Below are 17,889 nucleotides of genomic sequence, written 5' to 3' on the forward strand. Positions count from 1 at the left end.
CAACCTGACGGTTGCTCATGCTTGTGTGATTTCTACTGTACTTCCTGGCGCCAGTGCCCATGGCAAACCAAGCAGCAAAGTAATGAACACAGAGACAGATCCCGGCTTTTAATGAGGTCCTCCCAGCGGCTAATTACAGTGGGAAATAGTAGGAAAAACATGTAGACTCTGTTACACCGAGGGGATTCTGGGATAGATGTGATGTAATATTTTGAGTGAAAGTGCATTAATTACTGTATAAAAGCAAACTGATATTATCTGCTCCCTCTGTGGTGTGCAAGCAGAGTATCATCTATGTGTTATCCTATCCCCTTTATACCCTGCATGTAACAGTAACATTATATGGTGTAGTAACACAGCAGCCAGTGAGTCTGCAGGCATACAGATGAAGCTATTAAAGCGATCCATGATCATGCATTTCTCCTTCTTCAGTCCTGCGTCCACTAGAGCATGTTCATCTTCAAATGTAGTAAACCAGATATGAATGCATATTTTATAACACCCCCCCCCCAAAAAAACAAAAACAAAAAACAAACAAAACAAACAGACATCCTTCTCAGTTTCCCTTTGTGGCTTCCAATCTTTCACACAGTGATACTAATGTGAAACCAACAGAACCCTGGTGAAACAATAAATAGCGCAGCAGCACTGTCGGCTTTCATCACAATTCTAACCAGTTAAATATAAAATACGGGGTCTGAGTACAGTTAGCAACTAGCTGCATTAATCTATATTTTTAGATTAAACCAAGTGACTACTTGTAACTCACGGAGAATCACTGCAGCTATACAAAGCTTTCTATTCTCTTTTAGCTTATTGTTTTTGTTTTACAGCATGTTTACTGAGCGGTTCAGTGTCGGTGCCCCAATCACCTGGTTTCCAGTAGCACATATGCTGTGTCTCAAACTGGACACATCAGTCAGTACACTCCCATGTAGTACACTGTGTACACAGTATACTCACTGGCATAGTGTGTGAATTTTAACAGGATAGTGTTGTGCCAAAGTGAACACTGCTATTGTGCGCTCACCAGAAATGACAATCACAACAGGTGACCGTGATTGGCGCCCACCTGTTGGCCGCTTTGCTCACTCAACTTCAAAATCAACATTTTACTTTCCTGTATGTTCCCTGTGTGTCATGTGACATGGAAATTAGGCCACCATCAGTGCCGTCAACGCATCTTCCTTCTTCAGTTAGGGTAGGTTTGAAAATACATTGGTGGTCCCTCCCCTTCCACTACCTTGCCAAGATGGTGACACTTGAGGGGGAGTGTCCATCGTTAATGTGAACGCACTCATGCATGCAAAAAAGCAAGGGTGAGTATGGAAGTATGCAAATTGAGACACAGCTACAGGGTAAAGTAAATATATAATAATGAATATATAATAAAAATGTGTAACTCTTGCACAACTGATAGGAAGGCTCAACTTTTGCATAATTTTGATTTGAGAGATAATTTGTCTTTACTTTATTCAGGGTTTTCAGTGAGTCTCTCCCATGTAAAGCATGATGGTCTTTCATACAAGACAAGTCTTTCACCCATAAGCTAACAGCACCAGCCTGGTCCACCGGGCCAGGAAAACAAACCAGAGGAGTTGATTTTAAAGCTCAAAATCTGTGCAGCCTTAAGGTCAACAAAGTCTCATTAGAATATTTCTCTGCTTGAACAAGACATGTGTTTGTCTAAGATTATTTTCCTCCAGGCAGCTTTGAGTTGAGCAAAATGTACATTGTGCAAATAAATTCTGATGAAGGTACAGAAACTGCTGAGTAGTGATGCACTTCATCATGCAGTGCTTTCAGTAAAAACCGGGACTTGTACGAAGGCTTCAGTTGTGGATAAGATAAGCTTATTACAGCCTGTTATCTGTGACTCTGTGTATATATGAAGCTTGCAGTACAGTAGATTAGCAGAGGGCCAAGAGAGGAGACGGATGGGAGAAAGAGTTTAAGGGGAGAAATAGAAAAACTGGGGGATAAGAGAGAGGCAGTGGGAGAGAGTGATAAGTAAGAGAGAGAGTGGCAGGAAGGGGAAGAAGGATAAACGAGTAGGATGTCAACTTATATACTCGAAGCTCAAACTCAGGTAATGGAGGAGTGATGGGGGGGGGGGGATGACAAGAAGAGGAGATTTAAACAAGGAGACTTACATTGATTCCTTCCCAGGAAAACTCGGCACGGCCATGCTGGGGGGGGGGGGGATAGGGAGGGGAGGAGAACAGTACAGGAAGGTATAGCAAAGGAGGGAAAAGAAGAAGGAGATTTAATAGTGGAAAAGAGAAGATTCTGAACATAGAAACTGGTCTTAAGCCTCAGCCGTGAATTATAGTAATTTAAACATTTTTAGGGTTTCAGCAGTTTCCTCAGTAAATATACCAGATTTTGTTTTGTATACATGTGTTAACTCAGGAAGAAGTCCTGTAGTACAGCTCTGTGTGAGTTTAAAACTTCACATACAGTTTAAAAGGCCATAAGAATTTAACTTGCAGTCAAGTCTTTTGTTTGATAGATCTACAAATGTGTGTTTTGTTTTTTTTCAATCATGGACTAGAGTTCATATTTAAAGTGAATCTGGTCTTAAATTGAATTAAAGGTCCCATATTTTGCATTTTCCAGTGTTGTATTTACAGTGTTGCTCCATAAGAAGATATACTTGTGTTTTTAAGAACCAAAAACCATCTCAATTTAGTTTAACAGCTCCTCTCAGGCTTCTCTCTTTTAATAACAACAGGTCGGTGAGCCACTCAGAGGAGAGAAGGATCTGAGTCTCTCTGACTGTTTTCTGAGTGAGCCAATAAAAATATAACAGATTTCAGGTAAACACTCAGAGAAACCAAAACCTGCAAGGTTTGGATGGTGGGTTCAGGTGGGCGGGGCTTGGGGCCTGGCTGAGAGCAGTGACTGCTTTGTTGTGACATCACAAAGTTACAGAAGTCCTAATAGCTCATTTGAAGGCTCAGTTTTCTCAATACCAGCTGTGTGCATTTCTCTGTGGACTGAGCGTTTTGATACTTTCACAGTATTAATATAGAAACTAGACCTGCTTTATAATCAAACACATGGAAATCTCATTTTATACAATATGGGACCTTTAAGAATTTAATCTTTGAATCTGCAGGAACCCTACATATGTGTGTGACTGATTCTTGTAGAGTTTCAGTTATATTCTGAAATTTTATTTGGGATGCAAAATGCAGTCAGCCCATATTCAGACTATATAATGTTTGTGGTTGGGAATTAGTTCTAACTGGATACTGAAACTGTACCAAGCAGATACATGGATGAGCTGTGCGTCTGTAAATGTACAGTGCATTAGCCTGTTCTCACCAGTATTAACAGTGAAGCAGCTTTTTCTTATTTAGATGCATTGAACATGAAAAGCAGTTTCTGGAACTGGAAAAGTATAGAAATTGTGTAATTGTGTGTAGTACTGGGTTTGTGAGTTGTCAGCTGCTCCATCTCTCTTTGTTCATCTAAACTGCCCAGAATGTTTAGGTAACCAATGGATACCATTCACCAGTGACCTTGTTGCCAGGGGCAACAGCAAATCTGTCCAGGCCAAACCTGGACAGCATTTATGATGTTCTCATACACATGTATATGTATATACAGTATATAAACAAACACAGACAATCATGTATCACACTATAGCCGACACGAGACAGTGAAGGGAACATTTTGGAAGCTGTGGTTGCTCCAGAGAATTTAAATGTGTTGCTGTCAAAAGGATTTTTTTATTCTTGTTTTTTTTTTTTTAAACATCAGACCCTTTGTCACAGTCGCTGCACTGCCCTGAAGAGTTTCTCCAGTGGCACTTTAAGCTTGTTATCATAGTTGTACCGCTCAAAGCCGCAGATCACAGACTGCATGGGAGGTGAAACGGAAAATGCCCTAAACTTTGTGTCAAAGTAAATGCCAAACTTTATCTCGCATCTTCAGCAAGCGTTTTGCTCCCACAGAAGTTAATCAGACAGACATAAGAGACAAACAGGAGTGTAATTTATGGTCATATAAAATATAAACTATGATTTTTGATCTGACCTCTGTTGTGCACTGTCTGTTTTCAAAGCACAGCTTGAATAAGTCTCATATTAACAGACTTTGAGTCAGATTTCCCTTTGATGCTTTGGCTTTATGTTTATGTAAAATACATGTTTGCAAATGTAATATAAAAACAAATATTGAATTTCAATATATGACATATCTACATGAAACCCATTAGAAATAGTTTTATATGTTTTATATATATTATATGTTGACATATTTCTAGCCCATACAATTGTGTATCTCTGTGTAAGATAGATAGATAGATAGATAGATAGATAGATAGATACTTTATTTGCTTGTATTTTAGACATGTGTTCCATAAATATATATCCATTCCCAAGCCTGTCAGTATATGTTGACATTATATAGCCTACAGTGTGTTCCAAAAGCCTGAGACCCCTTTCCCAAAATGGGAAGATAGACATGTTTAAAATGAGTAAAACAAAAAACATACATAAGCATCTACATTTTTTATATGTAGGCTTATGTTGTTTTAATATATATTGTTAACATATATGGTCGCAAAATGTTATACCAAATAAATATATATATATATATATAAAATTCATTTTATATATATATATATATATATATATATATATAGCTTTTTTTTACTATTGGTATTTCATATATATTATGCATTTATATCGTCATATATCCAGAGGATGTATATATGTGATGATAATATAAGTGACATATATGGCAACATCACTCTTGATATAGGGACATAAATGGGACATTTCCGTATAAATAATTCATTGAAACTGTAATTTTAGAATTTCAGGCACTCCATTGGATGGTTATGAATAAAAAGCTTTTAGTAAATATGTAAATATGGGCTAATGTATATGTATATAGAAATGGAAACATGAAACGTATTTCCCTTCCTCGGGGTGTCTTGTCAGCTGTCTTTTCATGACATTATCATTGCTGGTAAGAATGGCTACAGTTCAGCATAAGGTCATTTAAACAAGCAAAGCGAATTATAATAAAAATGCTAATACAGTAATAACATAGCTGGTGGAAGATGGACAACCTCATTTTAATTTGGCAATAAAAAGAAGAATGAGGAGAGCAAACCTGTACCAGAGGTGATGAAACATTAAGATGGAGCTCGGCCTCTGTCTCTGTATTTATTCATTAAAGCAGCAGCTGCCGGGCACAGAGACTCTATAACCAGAATATCTACATGAATGGATGTAAATCTGGGTCTGGCTTGGTTTAAGGCCGTCCTGCACCGATTAACATTTTTCATCCAGTGGCATACGCAGGGGTTGGTTAGCAAAATTCAAACCATGGGCAAGCCGAAAGTGAAAGCTAGAATTGATTCTGTCTTCCTGCAGGCCCCTTTCACCTTCTCTGAAGCGTCGATGTAATATTCATGTCAGAGATGTTTAGGTTCATGACAAGTGAATGAGGAATAAGAATAATCCTGCTCGAACAAAGCAGCCCCTGAGATGTGGCACAGGGATTTAGCAAAGCCCTGTACAAGTCACCAGACGCCTTGTTTGCTTTTTGCCTCGGATCCACATTAACAAGAAACAGGGGAGAGATCTGGGGAATAATTCATACACATGCACTAACAAGCACACCTGAGTCAGAGCTTCACCTGAGCAAAAAAATACACTGAGAAATAACTCCTCTCTCTTTTTAACCTTCGTTTATCCACGGATGAGTTTTTCTGAGCAAACACGTCGTTAATCACCAACGCTCGCTGTGGAAAAGTCACACAGCTGACAGACTAAACTGAACTAATTGAATAATGCTTTATTTAATCTTGGAAACTAATGAACATGCTCAGCAGTGGAGCTGCAGCTCGGACTGAAGCAAATTAACTTTCAACAACAAGAATAAATCACTCAGAGATCTGAGGCAACCGAGGACAAATCATCTGACTGTAAACATAATATTTTATTAGAGAAATATAACAGTAATATATTTTTTCTTGATTGTTAAATATTTAGTTAAATGTTAATGTATTCAGTGTTGAAAGGACATTGTGTCATTTGTGACCTCTGTCGACCTCTGTTGGTGTCAACACTGATAAACATGATCTTCTCTTGTACTTCTTGTGTAGAACCTTCAAATAAGTTGCCCTAAATAAACAGAGTTAATAAGGACTCGCTTAGGTCTTGTTATTTTTGATCAGTTAATGATTTGTTGATTAGTAATGAGCCTTTAATAAGAGCAAAAATCTCAGGTTGTAAAACCTCCCGAATGAGGCTCATGTTGTTTGTCATGATCTGCCCTCCCCTAGTCTAATAGGACTGAGTCATGCCATGCTAGTGGCTTTGTGGGGGTCTCTTTAGCCACATCTGTGCTAAGAGCTAAATGCTAATGTCAGCATGCTAACATGCTCTCACTGACGATGCTAAAAAGCTGATGTTTAACAGGTATAACATTTACGCTGGTCACCATCGTAGTTTAGTGTGTTATGTTGCTAATATTTGCATTTTAGCACTTAAACACAAAGTTCCCCTCCGGATGATGTGTGAAGACTTTTTTTTTCATCAAGCACCATCATCAGTTTGAAGGGGCATGAATGTATGAACTAAATTTCATGGTGAACCAGCCAATAGTTGTTGAGACATTTCACTAAAAACCAAACCTGGACTTAGTAGGGTTCAACCTCTGGGTACCATGAATGTTGGTACTGAAGTTCATGGCAATCCGGTTCATAGTTGTTGAGATATTTCTGTCTGAATCAAAGTGGTAAACAGAGTGACCGACCAACATCCCTTTCCAAGGCTGTTAGCATGGCTAAAAATTTTAATCTCTTCTGTTACATAAATCAAAGATAGAGCACGGTGAGCCATGAAATCCTGAAATCTGAGCAACTGACCCTGTAATCATTGAGGCCTTGGTACTGATCAATGACCCTGACAACCTCTGCAGATAAATTATTATCATTTTGTGCTATGGAGCAGAAACGTGTTGGTATTACCCTCTAAATGATTCGGAAAATGCAAACACAACAGGGTTCAGGGTCAGTGTGTTAAAGGAATTAATAACTGTGTGTGTAGGAGGCTTCAGCCGTGATTTATAATGGTCAAACGTGCAAGATGCAAGTGGTAATAGTGGTGTCATCTGTGTCCTTGGACACTGTGAGAGTGTGTGAGTGTGTGTGTGTGAGTGAGTGTGTGTGTGTGTGTGAGTGTGTGTGTGTCTGTGTGTGTGTGTATGTGTATGTGTGTGTATTATTAACACAGCTTGCGTCAGAGGTCTCAGGATTTGGATGCAGAACCACCTCTCAGTGTGGGAATGTTAAACTCTCATGGTCAACAGAGGACAAAAAAATCTTTGTTGTGTGTGTGTGTGTGTGCTCATATTTTGTATTTAAATAGAGCAGAGTAGTTATTAAGTATAAAACAGCTGAGCTCTTCCCCACAGCCTCGTCATTGGTGGATTTTCCTGAATCGAAGCGCGGCGCAGCAGCATTGTGCGAGCGATAACATAGACAGTCTCTCAGTGAACTGATGTTCTCAGCTCACATCTTTAAGCATTTTCCTGAAGCAAACAGTTTACACAATGATAACTACCTTCTATCCATCCATCCGTCCATTTTCTATACCTGTTTATTCATGGTCACAGGGTGCTTTAGCCTCTCCCAGCATGCAGTGGGCCAGATGGAGGGTTACATAACTGCTTCTCATTGTGGTTATTTTCTTCTTAATTTCTATAGATATATTGCACAGTCACAGCAGGAGCATGCTACCAATCATTTCGCTACATACAGTAATATAATCTTATAATAAGAGCAGCTGTTGAGGATGTATTCAGAGAAGAAGAGAAAAATCATATTTTCATAACTATGATTATGGAGTTCAGGAGGTTTTTCATATTTTCTTCCAAGTGTGAAGGCCTCTTAAAATGATGAAAGTTTATCAGTGGCATAATAGAAAGCAGTGAGGGGGGGTTTTAAGAGCTGTGAGATCATCTTGCAAAGAGCTTTTATTTTTTAAAGAGTTTCATTACTTTGGAGTCACAGTTTCAGAAGCTTTTTCACATTTGAAATATTATTCAGATCCTGGTGGGAAACATTGAGGTTTTGGCATGAAATTGAAAAACATGAAAGAAACTGAATAGTGGTGAATTATCTTAGTGCGGCTTTTAAGAAAATGTCTTTGTGGTTTCATTTTCCAGAAACTTCATTTCAAGTCTAAAACCCTGGTTCAGAAGAAAAACACTAATGGCCGATAAATTACACCAGAGCTTGCAGCTGAATCTCAGTCAGGTCCGTTTGTGTTTTCCATCCCCCTTCCGTTCGACTTGTGTGAATCTGGAAAGCGTCTATCCCCGGAGGAGATCTGAGAGGAGCACTCAGCATTGATCTGACTTTTAGTGGAACCGCAAACAGGCTGATGTTTCAGCTAATGTGCCTTTCACTGAGACTAATGCAACAGGGATGTTTTCCTGTGTTCAGTGTGCGAATGCGAGTCCGGTTCGATGAGCTCATACCTTTGATTATCGTGTTCACTGTTAAAACGTTGTCTGTCGTTTGTCCGTGATGTAAAGTTTTAAGGTGATTTCACACCTCACCTCTTTGCCGCAGTTTAAACAAACTCTCATACATTTAATCTCTCAAAGGTGACTTTTGAGGTTTTTGTTATGTATCCAGGAATGATTAAGGAGCGTGGTAAAGTAATCAATGAAGATAAGTTCATATAGTAAACAGGGAGTCCATGCTGAATTATTAATGAGCTCATATAAAACTAATAAAAAGTTCTTTGTAAATGTTTTATTAAAAAAATCGTAACAACTGATGATGGATTTGTGCATCATTTGTTGTGATGTACTTCCTGTAAAACTAATTGAAATCCCAACAGAGCCATAATGTGGAAAAGGAAGAGACAAATCAGATCCAGGCCTGGTTCTTCAGGGACTCTCTAACCTGCATCATCTAAACTACAGAGTTGCAGGATCGTATGAGTTTGTTAGCCTTGGTAGCAGCGTGGCTTCATGTATTGTCTACCACTTTGGATGGATTGTGATGAAATGTGGTTCAGGCATTCATGGTTCCCAGGTATGGTTCCCTGTACTCTGTGTTTAGCTGAACTCAGATGGTGAGCATGGTAAATATTGTACCTGCTAACCATCAGCAGGTTAGCATGTGAGAATGTTAGCATGCTGAGGTTAGCATTAAGCTTAGTAAAGTACAGAGTTGCCAGCATGACTGTGGACTCTTAGCCTTGTTTTAATCTTCATCTGAATCTGGATATACTTGGAATAGTTACAAACTTAAATCGTTCATATCATCAATCATAAAAATCGTTAAAATAGACACAAATAAATGGACACAAATCAACCATCAGTCACAACATTTGTCAACAAAAAAATGAGAGGAAAACTATGTGAATGCTGCAGTTTCTACAGATTCATTAGCTGAAGCTACATTTTTCCATCAGTTTGCTCTTCGTTGTCTTTCTAGTTGTAGTTTGTTATTCACCAAGAGAGCTAAACTACAGGTGTGTGGTCAAGATCTGTTTGTAGTCTTCAGTAAGCAACTGTGCCATGCTCCGTTTCTGTCTGAGCCTCGTAATAATGTGTTCTTTTCACCTGTAGTCTGGAGTTATGATTTTTTTTGTCTCGTGTTCACAGCCTGTAGTTTCATTCTATAATGTGTGTTAGCGTTTCCAATCTGTCCGTTTGTAGTGTTTTACAGTCTGAATCATCTCCCCGAGCTGCTGTATTATATTGTATCAGGTCCCTCTCCACCTGCTGGCCTCTCTCTCTCTGCAGGTCTATAAATTACACAGAGGAGTCATGTTTGAGGAAGTAAACAACTGGAGGGCCGCCATGGGATCAGCGTTCCACAGGAGCAACACTTGATCAAAATGAATTCTGCTACTGATCCCATGGCCACGGCGAATGTCAACACTGAACCAAAAAAATATGAGGGGTGGCAGAAAACCACAGGGTTTGTGGGAAATGTGGTCCTAATTTTAAGAAAGTCACTGGAGGTAACTACTAAAGGGGCTACAGGTCATTTCCATCTTGGTTTCACATGCATGCTGTAATTAACTCAGCGGTGATATAATGATGTTAACAAATAAACCTTTAAAATATTATACAGTAGTGAAACTACTGGTGCGTGACGGCCTTCCAACCCTCGTGTGGGAGGAAAAATGACAACACTAAAGAAAAGAAAGCAGCAGCCAGTGATGGAAAAACAATAAGATGGATGTCTCTGTTTTTGTCTCCCTCTCTTCTCCCATTCTTTCTACTGCTCTCTCTCTCTCCCCAGGGTCCACAGCTGAGAAGTGATACATGGCTCAGTAATAGTCTGAGCCCTGGGGGGGGACAGCGGCTATGTGGCCTTGGTAAGAGACTATCAACACACACACACACACACACACACACACACACACACACACCTTCACACCCAGTCATGCACGGCCAGTCACGAGAGTGCAGGCAGACACACAGGAGCACACACAGGTTTGACTAATATGAGCTTCTGAAGGCTGAAACCATCTGAAACAGCAGAACTTTTCAACTGAAACCAAAAACTAGTGACTCGTCTGTTGTGTTGTCTCTGTGCTGCGGAAACCGTGGGTTTAAAATAAAACAGTGGCAGTGAAACAGTGAGGGTAACATGTTGACTTTCAGCTCTAATTTGAAGGTGTTGACATTTAGGTCATGAGCAGCGCGTAGGATCTGGAGCTCTTTTCATGCATAGCTCACAAGCGTCCCGGGGCAAGAGCAAGTGGTCATACATCCACCATGTTTACCTGCTTATCATGCAGGAGGAGCCTTTCCCTGCGCAGACTGGGTGAGAGACAGGGTACACCCTGGACAAGCTGGCTAACTATCACAGGGCTGACACGTGCAGACAGTCCATTCACACCTTCGCCAATTTAGAGTCACTAATTAATCTCGACTATGGACTGTGGGAGGAAACCGGAGCTCTCGCAGACTCAGGGAGAGCATGTGAACTCCAGACACAAAGGCCCAAGCTGTCTGGAAGATTCAAACTCAGGACCTCCTGACTGTGAGGCTGCAGAGCAAACAACAAGTAACATCAACTTTCTTGGTTTTTCTTTTTTAGACTATTCTTTATTGTTTTTGCTCTCCTGGCAGAGTTAGTATAGAGACAGGCATGAAATGAAGCAGGAGAGGGATGTGTGAGGTGTAACAAATCATAGCAGGGATGTTGGAGTTATATTGTGTGCCACTTGGCCTCCAGGACGGCCACTCATATTTAACATTTCTCTGACTGTCTGAAGTCCAGCTCTCAGACATCCCTGGTGGTTCTCTGCCAGACCGGCACAACCGCCAGCTTCAGTCTGGTCTGCAGGAGTAAAACAAATAATCAGCTGGTCACTGATTTAAAAAAAAAAAAATAAAAAAATACACAGTAGTAATGTGGATACCCTCAAATAAAAGCTGAAAGACAACACTTTAACCCAGCGGTCATTAAAAGGGTACTCCTGTGACAGAATCAGACTCATAGGCAGTTTTTAAAAAATGTCATCTGTTTTATTCCTCACATTCTTCTTCCTTGTCAAAACCTGGCACGTACAATACCCATAATGCATTTCAACCCCCAATAGTTTGGTTGGATATTCGGGTGTGTTGTACTAGTAGAAGCAAATTTAGGCCCAATCCCAATGTCCACCCTCATGGACTCAAAGACTTTGAGGCGCATTCCCGTTAAGTCCATGAGGGCTTAGTGCTGTCCCACTGTGAAACCATCAAGTGCATGATGGCTCTCTCTCTCTCTCTCTCTCTCTCTCTCTCTCTCTCTCTCTCTCTCTCTCTCTCTCTCTCTATCTTTCTCTCTCTCTCTCTCTCTCTCCCTCTCTCTCTCTCTCTCTCTCCCTGTCTCTCTATCTTTCTCTAAGCCCTTTATGCACACTTTCTGTAAGTCTGCATTTCTGCAGACTTTTCCAGAGGGAATTACCCACAGTTCATAGCGTTGTGAAGTTAAACATGGGCACTCACTGGCAACAGCCAAGGCCAGAGGCTTAATGTTTTAGGGTTGTCCGTCCCATTTTCATGAACATGATATCTCAGTAACACCTTGAGTGAACATCTTTGACATTTGACACAAACGTTCAGTTGGAATCAAGGATGAACTTAGTAGAATCTGGTGGTCCAGGGTCAAAGGTCAAAGTTCACTGTGATCTCACAAATCACATATTTTGCCATCACTCATGAATTCATACACTAATTATGACACAATTTAACTCGATCTAGATAGACAGATAGATAGATATTTATCCCCTAAGGGAAATTCATGAATGAAGGATATAATTAAGTGATGACATTTTGTGTCTAAATGGTCAAAGGTCAACTTCACTGTGACATCATAATGTTCTGCAAAATCACTTCTGGTCATTTGGTCATTATTCAATGCTGTAACTCAGGAAGGAGAGATTGTGACCAGATTTACATTTTACAACCATGAGGTGGTGATTCTAGTTTCATTTTCAAGCTTGTCATCTTCAGACCCAAGTTGTATAGCCAAAGATTTGTGAACAGACTTTGATGTGTAAAAAAAAAATTCTACACACATTCCAGTGAGCTGCAGCACAGAGACAAAACAACAGAAACTGACACTGTCCTAATACCTTCCAAATGTTTAAACACACACACACACAGACAAATTCACCCTGCACACATTGTGAATCCGTCTTTTCTTTCAAAGTTTAGATCTGTTGACCTTTCTTGAGGCCGCGGCCCGGCCGTCTAACAGCAGGAGGCAGTTCTGGGTGAGTAACAGCGCTTCTTTTTCTCACCTCTAAAAGATTTGAGGAGACATGAAATGACACTCTCTCTCTCTCACACACACACACACACACACACACACACACACACACACCCCACCACCATGTCTGTTTCTGACTGTTCAGATAGAAGAGGAGAGCTGAGGACACCAGCACTGCCGTCTTTTGTATTCAGTCACAGTGGCTTTCAGCAAAATGGGAAAATAGATTGAGGTGTGCAGAAATGATGGAGGCATTAAAAAAGAAAAAAAAAAGATAATAGCATTTTACCTGATCCCCATCTTTCCGTACCGGCACCGCATCCACTGCTGGTGAGGCAAAGAGAAAAAGAAACAGAGAGAGAAATGAATTTAAGATAATTTCATTATCAGGTGTTGTGATAGCTACAGGTATCAATCCATGTGCAGAAAACACAGATGCAAAAAATATCAGCCCTGAATACACAATTGCTTTGTCTCGACCATCTGTGATAGCAGAGGAACAGGAAGATAGAGGCGTGAGCGAGGAACGCTGACAGAGAGAGGGAGGAGGAGATAACGGTATGTCAGGCTGATGCAGCCTTCAACGTGCTCGCTGAGGGAAAATGACAACGCTGTCCAGTATTCCTCTCTCACACTCACACACTCACACACACAAACACACACCAAGCTAAAATTAGATTAATTATCCACGCCAAGCTTTGGCACACAGAGGGCACAGCCAGTGTGAGTCATGAAGGCCAGAGATGATTCTGAAATATTTGCGGGTGATGAAAGGGGAAGCCATTCTGCCTGTTACTATCATAGGAAATAGAGAGCTGCTTTAATAATTTAGTGGTAATGAAATAGAAAACAGAGGCTGTTATTGTCTGGCTGAGGAGAAAAGCCAGACTCTGGGGACTGTGACGATAGCTGACGTTACCCTCTCCTCATATTACATGATGACCTTGAGTGTGACCTTAACAGTATTTAGTTATCTAATGCAGCATGTGAGGAGCCCTCATGTGACTCTGGGTAATCACTGTCCTCAGTGTCTGTGTTCACACTGTGCAGTGACAGTATTCCAGCCTAATCAGACTGATTTGCTTTGATTTGTTTTGTTTTCACTTCATTATCTCCTCAGACCTCGTCCTCACGACAGCAGTTTTTTTCTTTAGGAGACGTTGGTTTGTTTTTGTCCCTACCAATTAGTAGTGAGGGACATTTCATATCCATCACATCAGCATTAACTTAACGTTTGTCACGTCAGTTAAAGGGATATGTCCATTTTAGAGTTGTTATTTCTGTAAGTCTGCAACAAACAGCTTGTCATCAGCACTTGCCATTTTTCAGGCTGTTTGTGATACTTAATCCTTCGTATGAGGCTCTGACTTGGTAATCAAACCTGAGAAATGGACTGAATGTAGACAGAAAATAATAATAATAATAATGCTGTCAGTCTAATTCATCTTTAACTTTGTTAATTGTGCATTTTGTCTCCTTTTTGTAAAATGAATTACACTCACATACAAGTGTAGGGAGGTGGAGAGAGAGTCTGTGACCATAACTGTACAATTAAACTACATTAATATTGAAAAGGTAAAAATGAACCCATGAATGATAAACTCTGCCATCACCTTATTATTATGTGTGTGTAATTATTGACATAATATCAATATTTCTAATTCTAATATTTAAAATATTTTATATATTTTTTTAAATATCAGTTATATGTGAAAATATAATAATATAATAAAATGATAAAATACAAAAAAACATTTTAAAAAAAAACATTTAATATAAAATATTTAATGTTTTAAGTGACAAACACGTTTTCATGCTCTCATTGTGATGTTGAGGTTTGAAGGCCGGCAGATTTTTGATCATTCACTGACATGTAATTAGTAATGTGTTTACTTGAATTAATTATTTGTGCTCCCTGATAACTGAATTGTGTTTTAATACGTTTAAAACTGAAGTCAGCGTTTGTTAGCAGTAAGATAGAAGCTGTTTTCATGCAGAGATGCATCAGTTCACTGGACTTATTCTTTATCTCAATGGTTTCCATTCGTCCTTGTCTCTCTGCACTCTGTCTCATACAGTTTTGATACAGATGTTGTTTTCAACTCTTTGGTGCTGCGCAGTGCAAAATACACAGTGGAAGTTGTCACGGACAAACTAAATGTGCTGGCCGGGTTTGATGCAGTTTTAGTTTGATTTTGGACTGAGATATCTGGAGGTTTAAAATATAGGATAATATTCTCTGTTCTGTAAGTCTGTATGCTCGACAGGTGACGCATTTTTGAGTGTGCTTCTGTCAAATGTCAAGACGTCGCCTCACTTTCCTGTCACCCGGCCCACAATGAGCGAGCAGCACTTTTATTACAGATGTGTAGACGGGCAATAACACGTAGTCTGGAGAAAATGACACCGGGATTAGTGTGGTGCGTGTTAGCGGTGGAGGGATATCAGTCGGTATCAGTGGCGGCTCAGAAGCTAAATGGGTTTAGATGTCGAGTGTGAGGTCAGCGGTTGGATTCGCAAAAACAAACAGAAAAAGTCAGGAGAGACAAGTGAAGCAGAAACACTCACGGCCACAGATGACTTGCTGAGGCTGGGAAGAATAAGTGTTGGAATAATGTTTATTTGAACACTGTCAATCTGTTAAAGGAGAATCCTGTTTGTGTTTGCACATGGAAACATCAGTCACATGAGTTCTGATCCTAGACTTGATGAACCTGAATATGTGGAACTATTCACAACAAAAACAGGAATACTTTGGTTTAAGATCAAATGAACATGTATCAGAATCAGTTTGCACAGAGAGGAATAGTTAATCAGAAAACACAAACAGTATGATTAGTTGTATACAGTAATCTAAGTCAAAATAGATCAAACCTAAAAAAAAAAAAAAAGAAACTAATTAAATCTAATTAGTATTTACTTTTTTCTGCCAGTGGAGGAGTGAGTTTTATTGGATTTAGTTGCAGGACACTCATTCTACATTTGATGCCAGTAGCAGTGTTGAAAAGGCTGAATAATTATCACTCCTCTTGTTTATCCTCCATCGCTGGCAGTTTGAATGGAGAAGCCAGGTGCAGAACACATACGGTACCTGCCAACATGTGGATTTGAAAATATGGGAAATACTACATAATAAACACATAACAAGATTCATTTACATTTTGTAAAATTTGAATTCCATCATATAACCTTTAGATAAACATTACATGAATATACAATTAACTCGTTGAGTTAAACTTTTTAATTGAAATGAAATTTGTTAATCAGTCGAACCAGCCTGAACACTTGAATCAGGTTGTGGGTTGCCAGGTTGTCGCAACAGATGGGTTGTGTATGTAATGTCTGGATTGTGTGTCTAGCTCGCGTTTCATACACAATCTGGCAACATGGATAACGTCAGACAAACATTAAAGGTATGGATCATTAAACTGAGTTCAGGCAGCCAGACTTTAAATGAAGGTGGGACGCCAGAGAGTGAAACACCAGCCCGCACAGACAACAGACACTGATCGGGATCTTTTGAGAACTTTAAATCACGTAACCGGGGATATGAATAACTGCTCGGTGGCTTCCCTCCCACTCTGTCTGGCGAGCTGCGCTGGCTGCTCCCGCTATGACTCAGAGCTGATGTGGTTCACCTGGTCGTCCTGGGCCCTGAAGGCTGTAAAAGCTTGCGTCCAGCTGGCACCCACCCTGTGTGTTTGCCCTCTTTGATTTGGCAGCGTTCAACACTTCCACAGCACAATACAGCATCTCTCACCTCTCTGCATCCAGGCCTGAAAGTAATGAACATTTTCACATTATTCTCACATTAAGCTTTAACCGGCAAATGTTCTGACTGATGAACGACTTCAGCAGTTGGTCAATGATCAGTATTGTCGATATTAATTTTCTAATCGACTCTACACGCTCTGCTGTCACTGCTGATTTTTGCTCTCTGAACTCCAGCTACATCTGAATAAGGACTTCTTGTTTTGTCTCAATCTGCCATCCAGGTTGTGACAGTGTTTTTCCATGTAGGCTTAATATCCTGAACATAAACAGAGACAGGAAATGACTCATAACCAGGACACCAGTGTGTGCATGTAAATACACTCAGTCCTCTCACATGGATCCCAATGAATCGATTGAATCCAGCGTTTCTTCTCTGAATTGCCATCTTATATCGCAGCATTAAGACGGGTGAAGATGAAATCTGTGTCCAGTGTAACACTGAGAGCCAGCGCTAAAATTAGATTAATTATCCACGCCATGCCTTGGCACAGGGGGGGCACGACCTGTATGAGTCAGCGAGGCCTGGGATGTTGAAGGATATTAGATTTAAGTGGTGATGAAAGGAGAGACTTCCCCCTCGTTAACACAAATTATAACTTACATCTCTAATATCTCGCGGTAAGAAGTGAGATAAAACGCTGCTCCCGCTGGATCCAAGACGCTGCAGGAGACAGCGAAATACTCAAAGTCAAGTGCTATGAAATTAGCCGAACTTCAGCTACAGAAGTCGAGATAAGGGTGCTTGTGTAGAAATTTGCTTAAGTTGTTGAATATCACCACGAGATTGTTTCGAGCGGGTTTTTTTCTCCACATCTCGTCGCTGGAGCAGTTCATCGCTGGAGGCTTAAAAGTCCTCCTCCAGCCCCCGTCGCCCCTCTTTCATCTCCTCTTTGATGAAAGGCTGATTGAAGTGGATTTAACAGCCGAAATCAATAAGGCAGCCTCGACTCACTTACCAGTCTACTTCGCACTAAATAGCCGATATTTCTTATGTATTGTATTCGCAACATATGGCCCAACATCCACATCGATGCCGTCCGCATTGATTTCGTGCTGTCTGCCAGGCCCCGCTGAAGGGAGCGCTGCCGATCGACAGAGCCTAAAAATACCTCAGCCTTCATACTCCCTTCAATGGAGACTTAAAGCTTTCCATCCAAATCAATATCAATAAATCCCCTCTGGGCAATGGGCGGAGGTGGTGGGGGGAGGAGGAGGATGGGGGGGTAGTTGTCACTGTTCACAGGTAGAAGATACAGTCTGGAGATGTTGTGCGTCACCTCGAGGGACAAGACATGACAGCTCTGAACCGAAGTCGCTCCACGAGATCGATTGGTACAGGGTGAAAGAACCGACTG

The 17,889-nt window shown here is 40.4% G+C and overlaps 1 protein-coding gene across 10 annotated transcripts in view; it reads right to left on the bottom strand.

Moving 5' to 3' along the window:
* Positions 1-17,889, bottom strand: part of LOC130183732 (uncharacterized) — a 55,644-nt gene that overhangs the window by 13,458 nt on the left and 24,297 nt on the right. For 4 of the 10 annotated variants that reach the window (XM_056399368.1, XM_056399369.1, XM_056399376.1 and 1 more), the window contains exon 2: positions 13,050-13,087. In XM_056399368.1, the coding sequence (XP_056255343.1) occupies positions 13,050-13,087 (38 nt within the window). Of the gene's footprint in view, positions 1-2,153; positions 2,190-13,049; positions 13,088-17,889 lie in introns of all 10 variants that reach the window. The other 6 variants (XM_056399373.1, XM_056399371.1, XM_056399377.1 and 3 more) reach the window with 3 other exon arrangements.

Source organism: Seriola aureovittata, chromosome 16, assembly GCF_021018895.1.
Source record: "Seriola aureovittata isolate HTS-2021-v1 ecotype China chromosome 16, ASM2101889v1, whole genome shotgun sequence".
NCBI lineage: Eukaryota > Metazoa > Chordata > Actinopteri > Carangiformes > Carangidae > Seriola > Seriola aureovittata.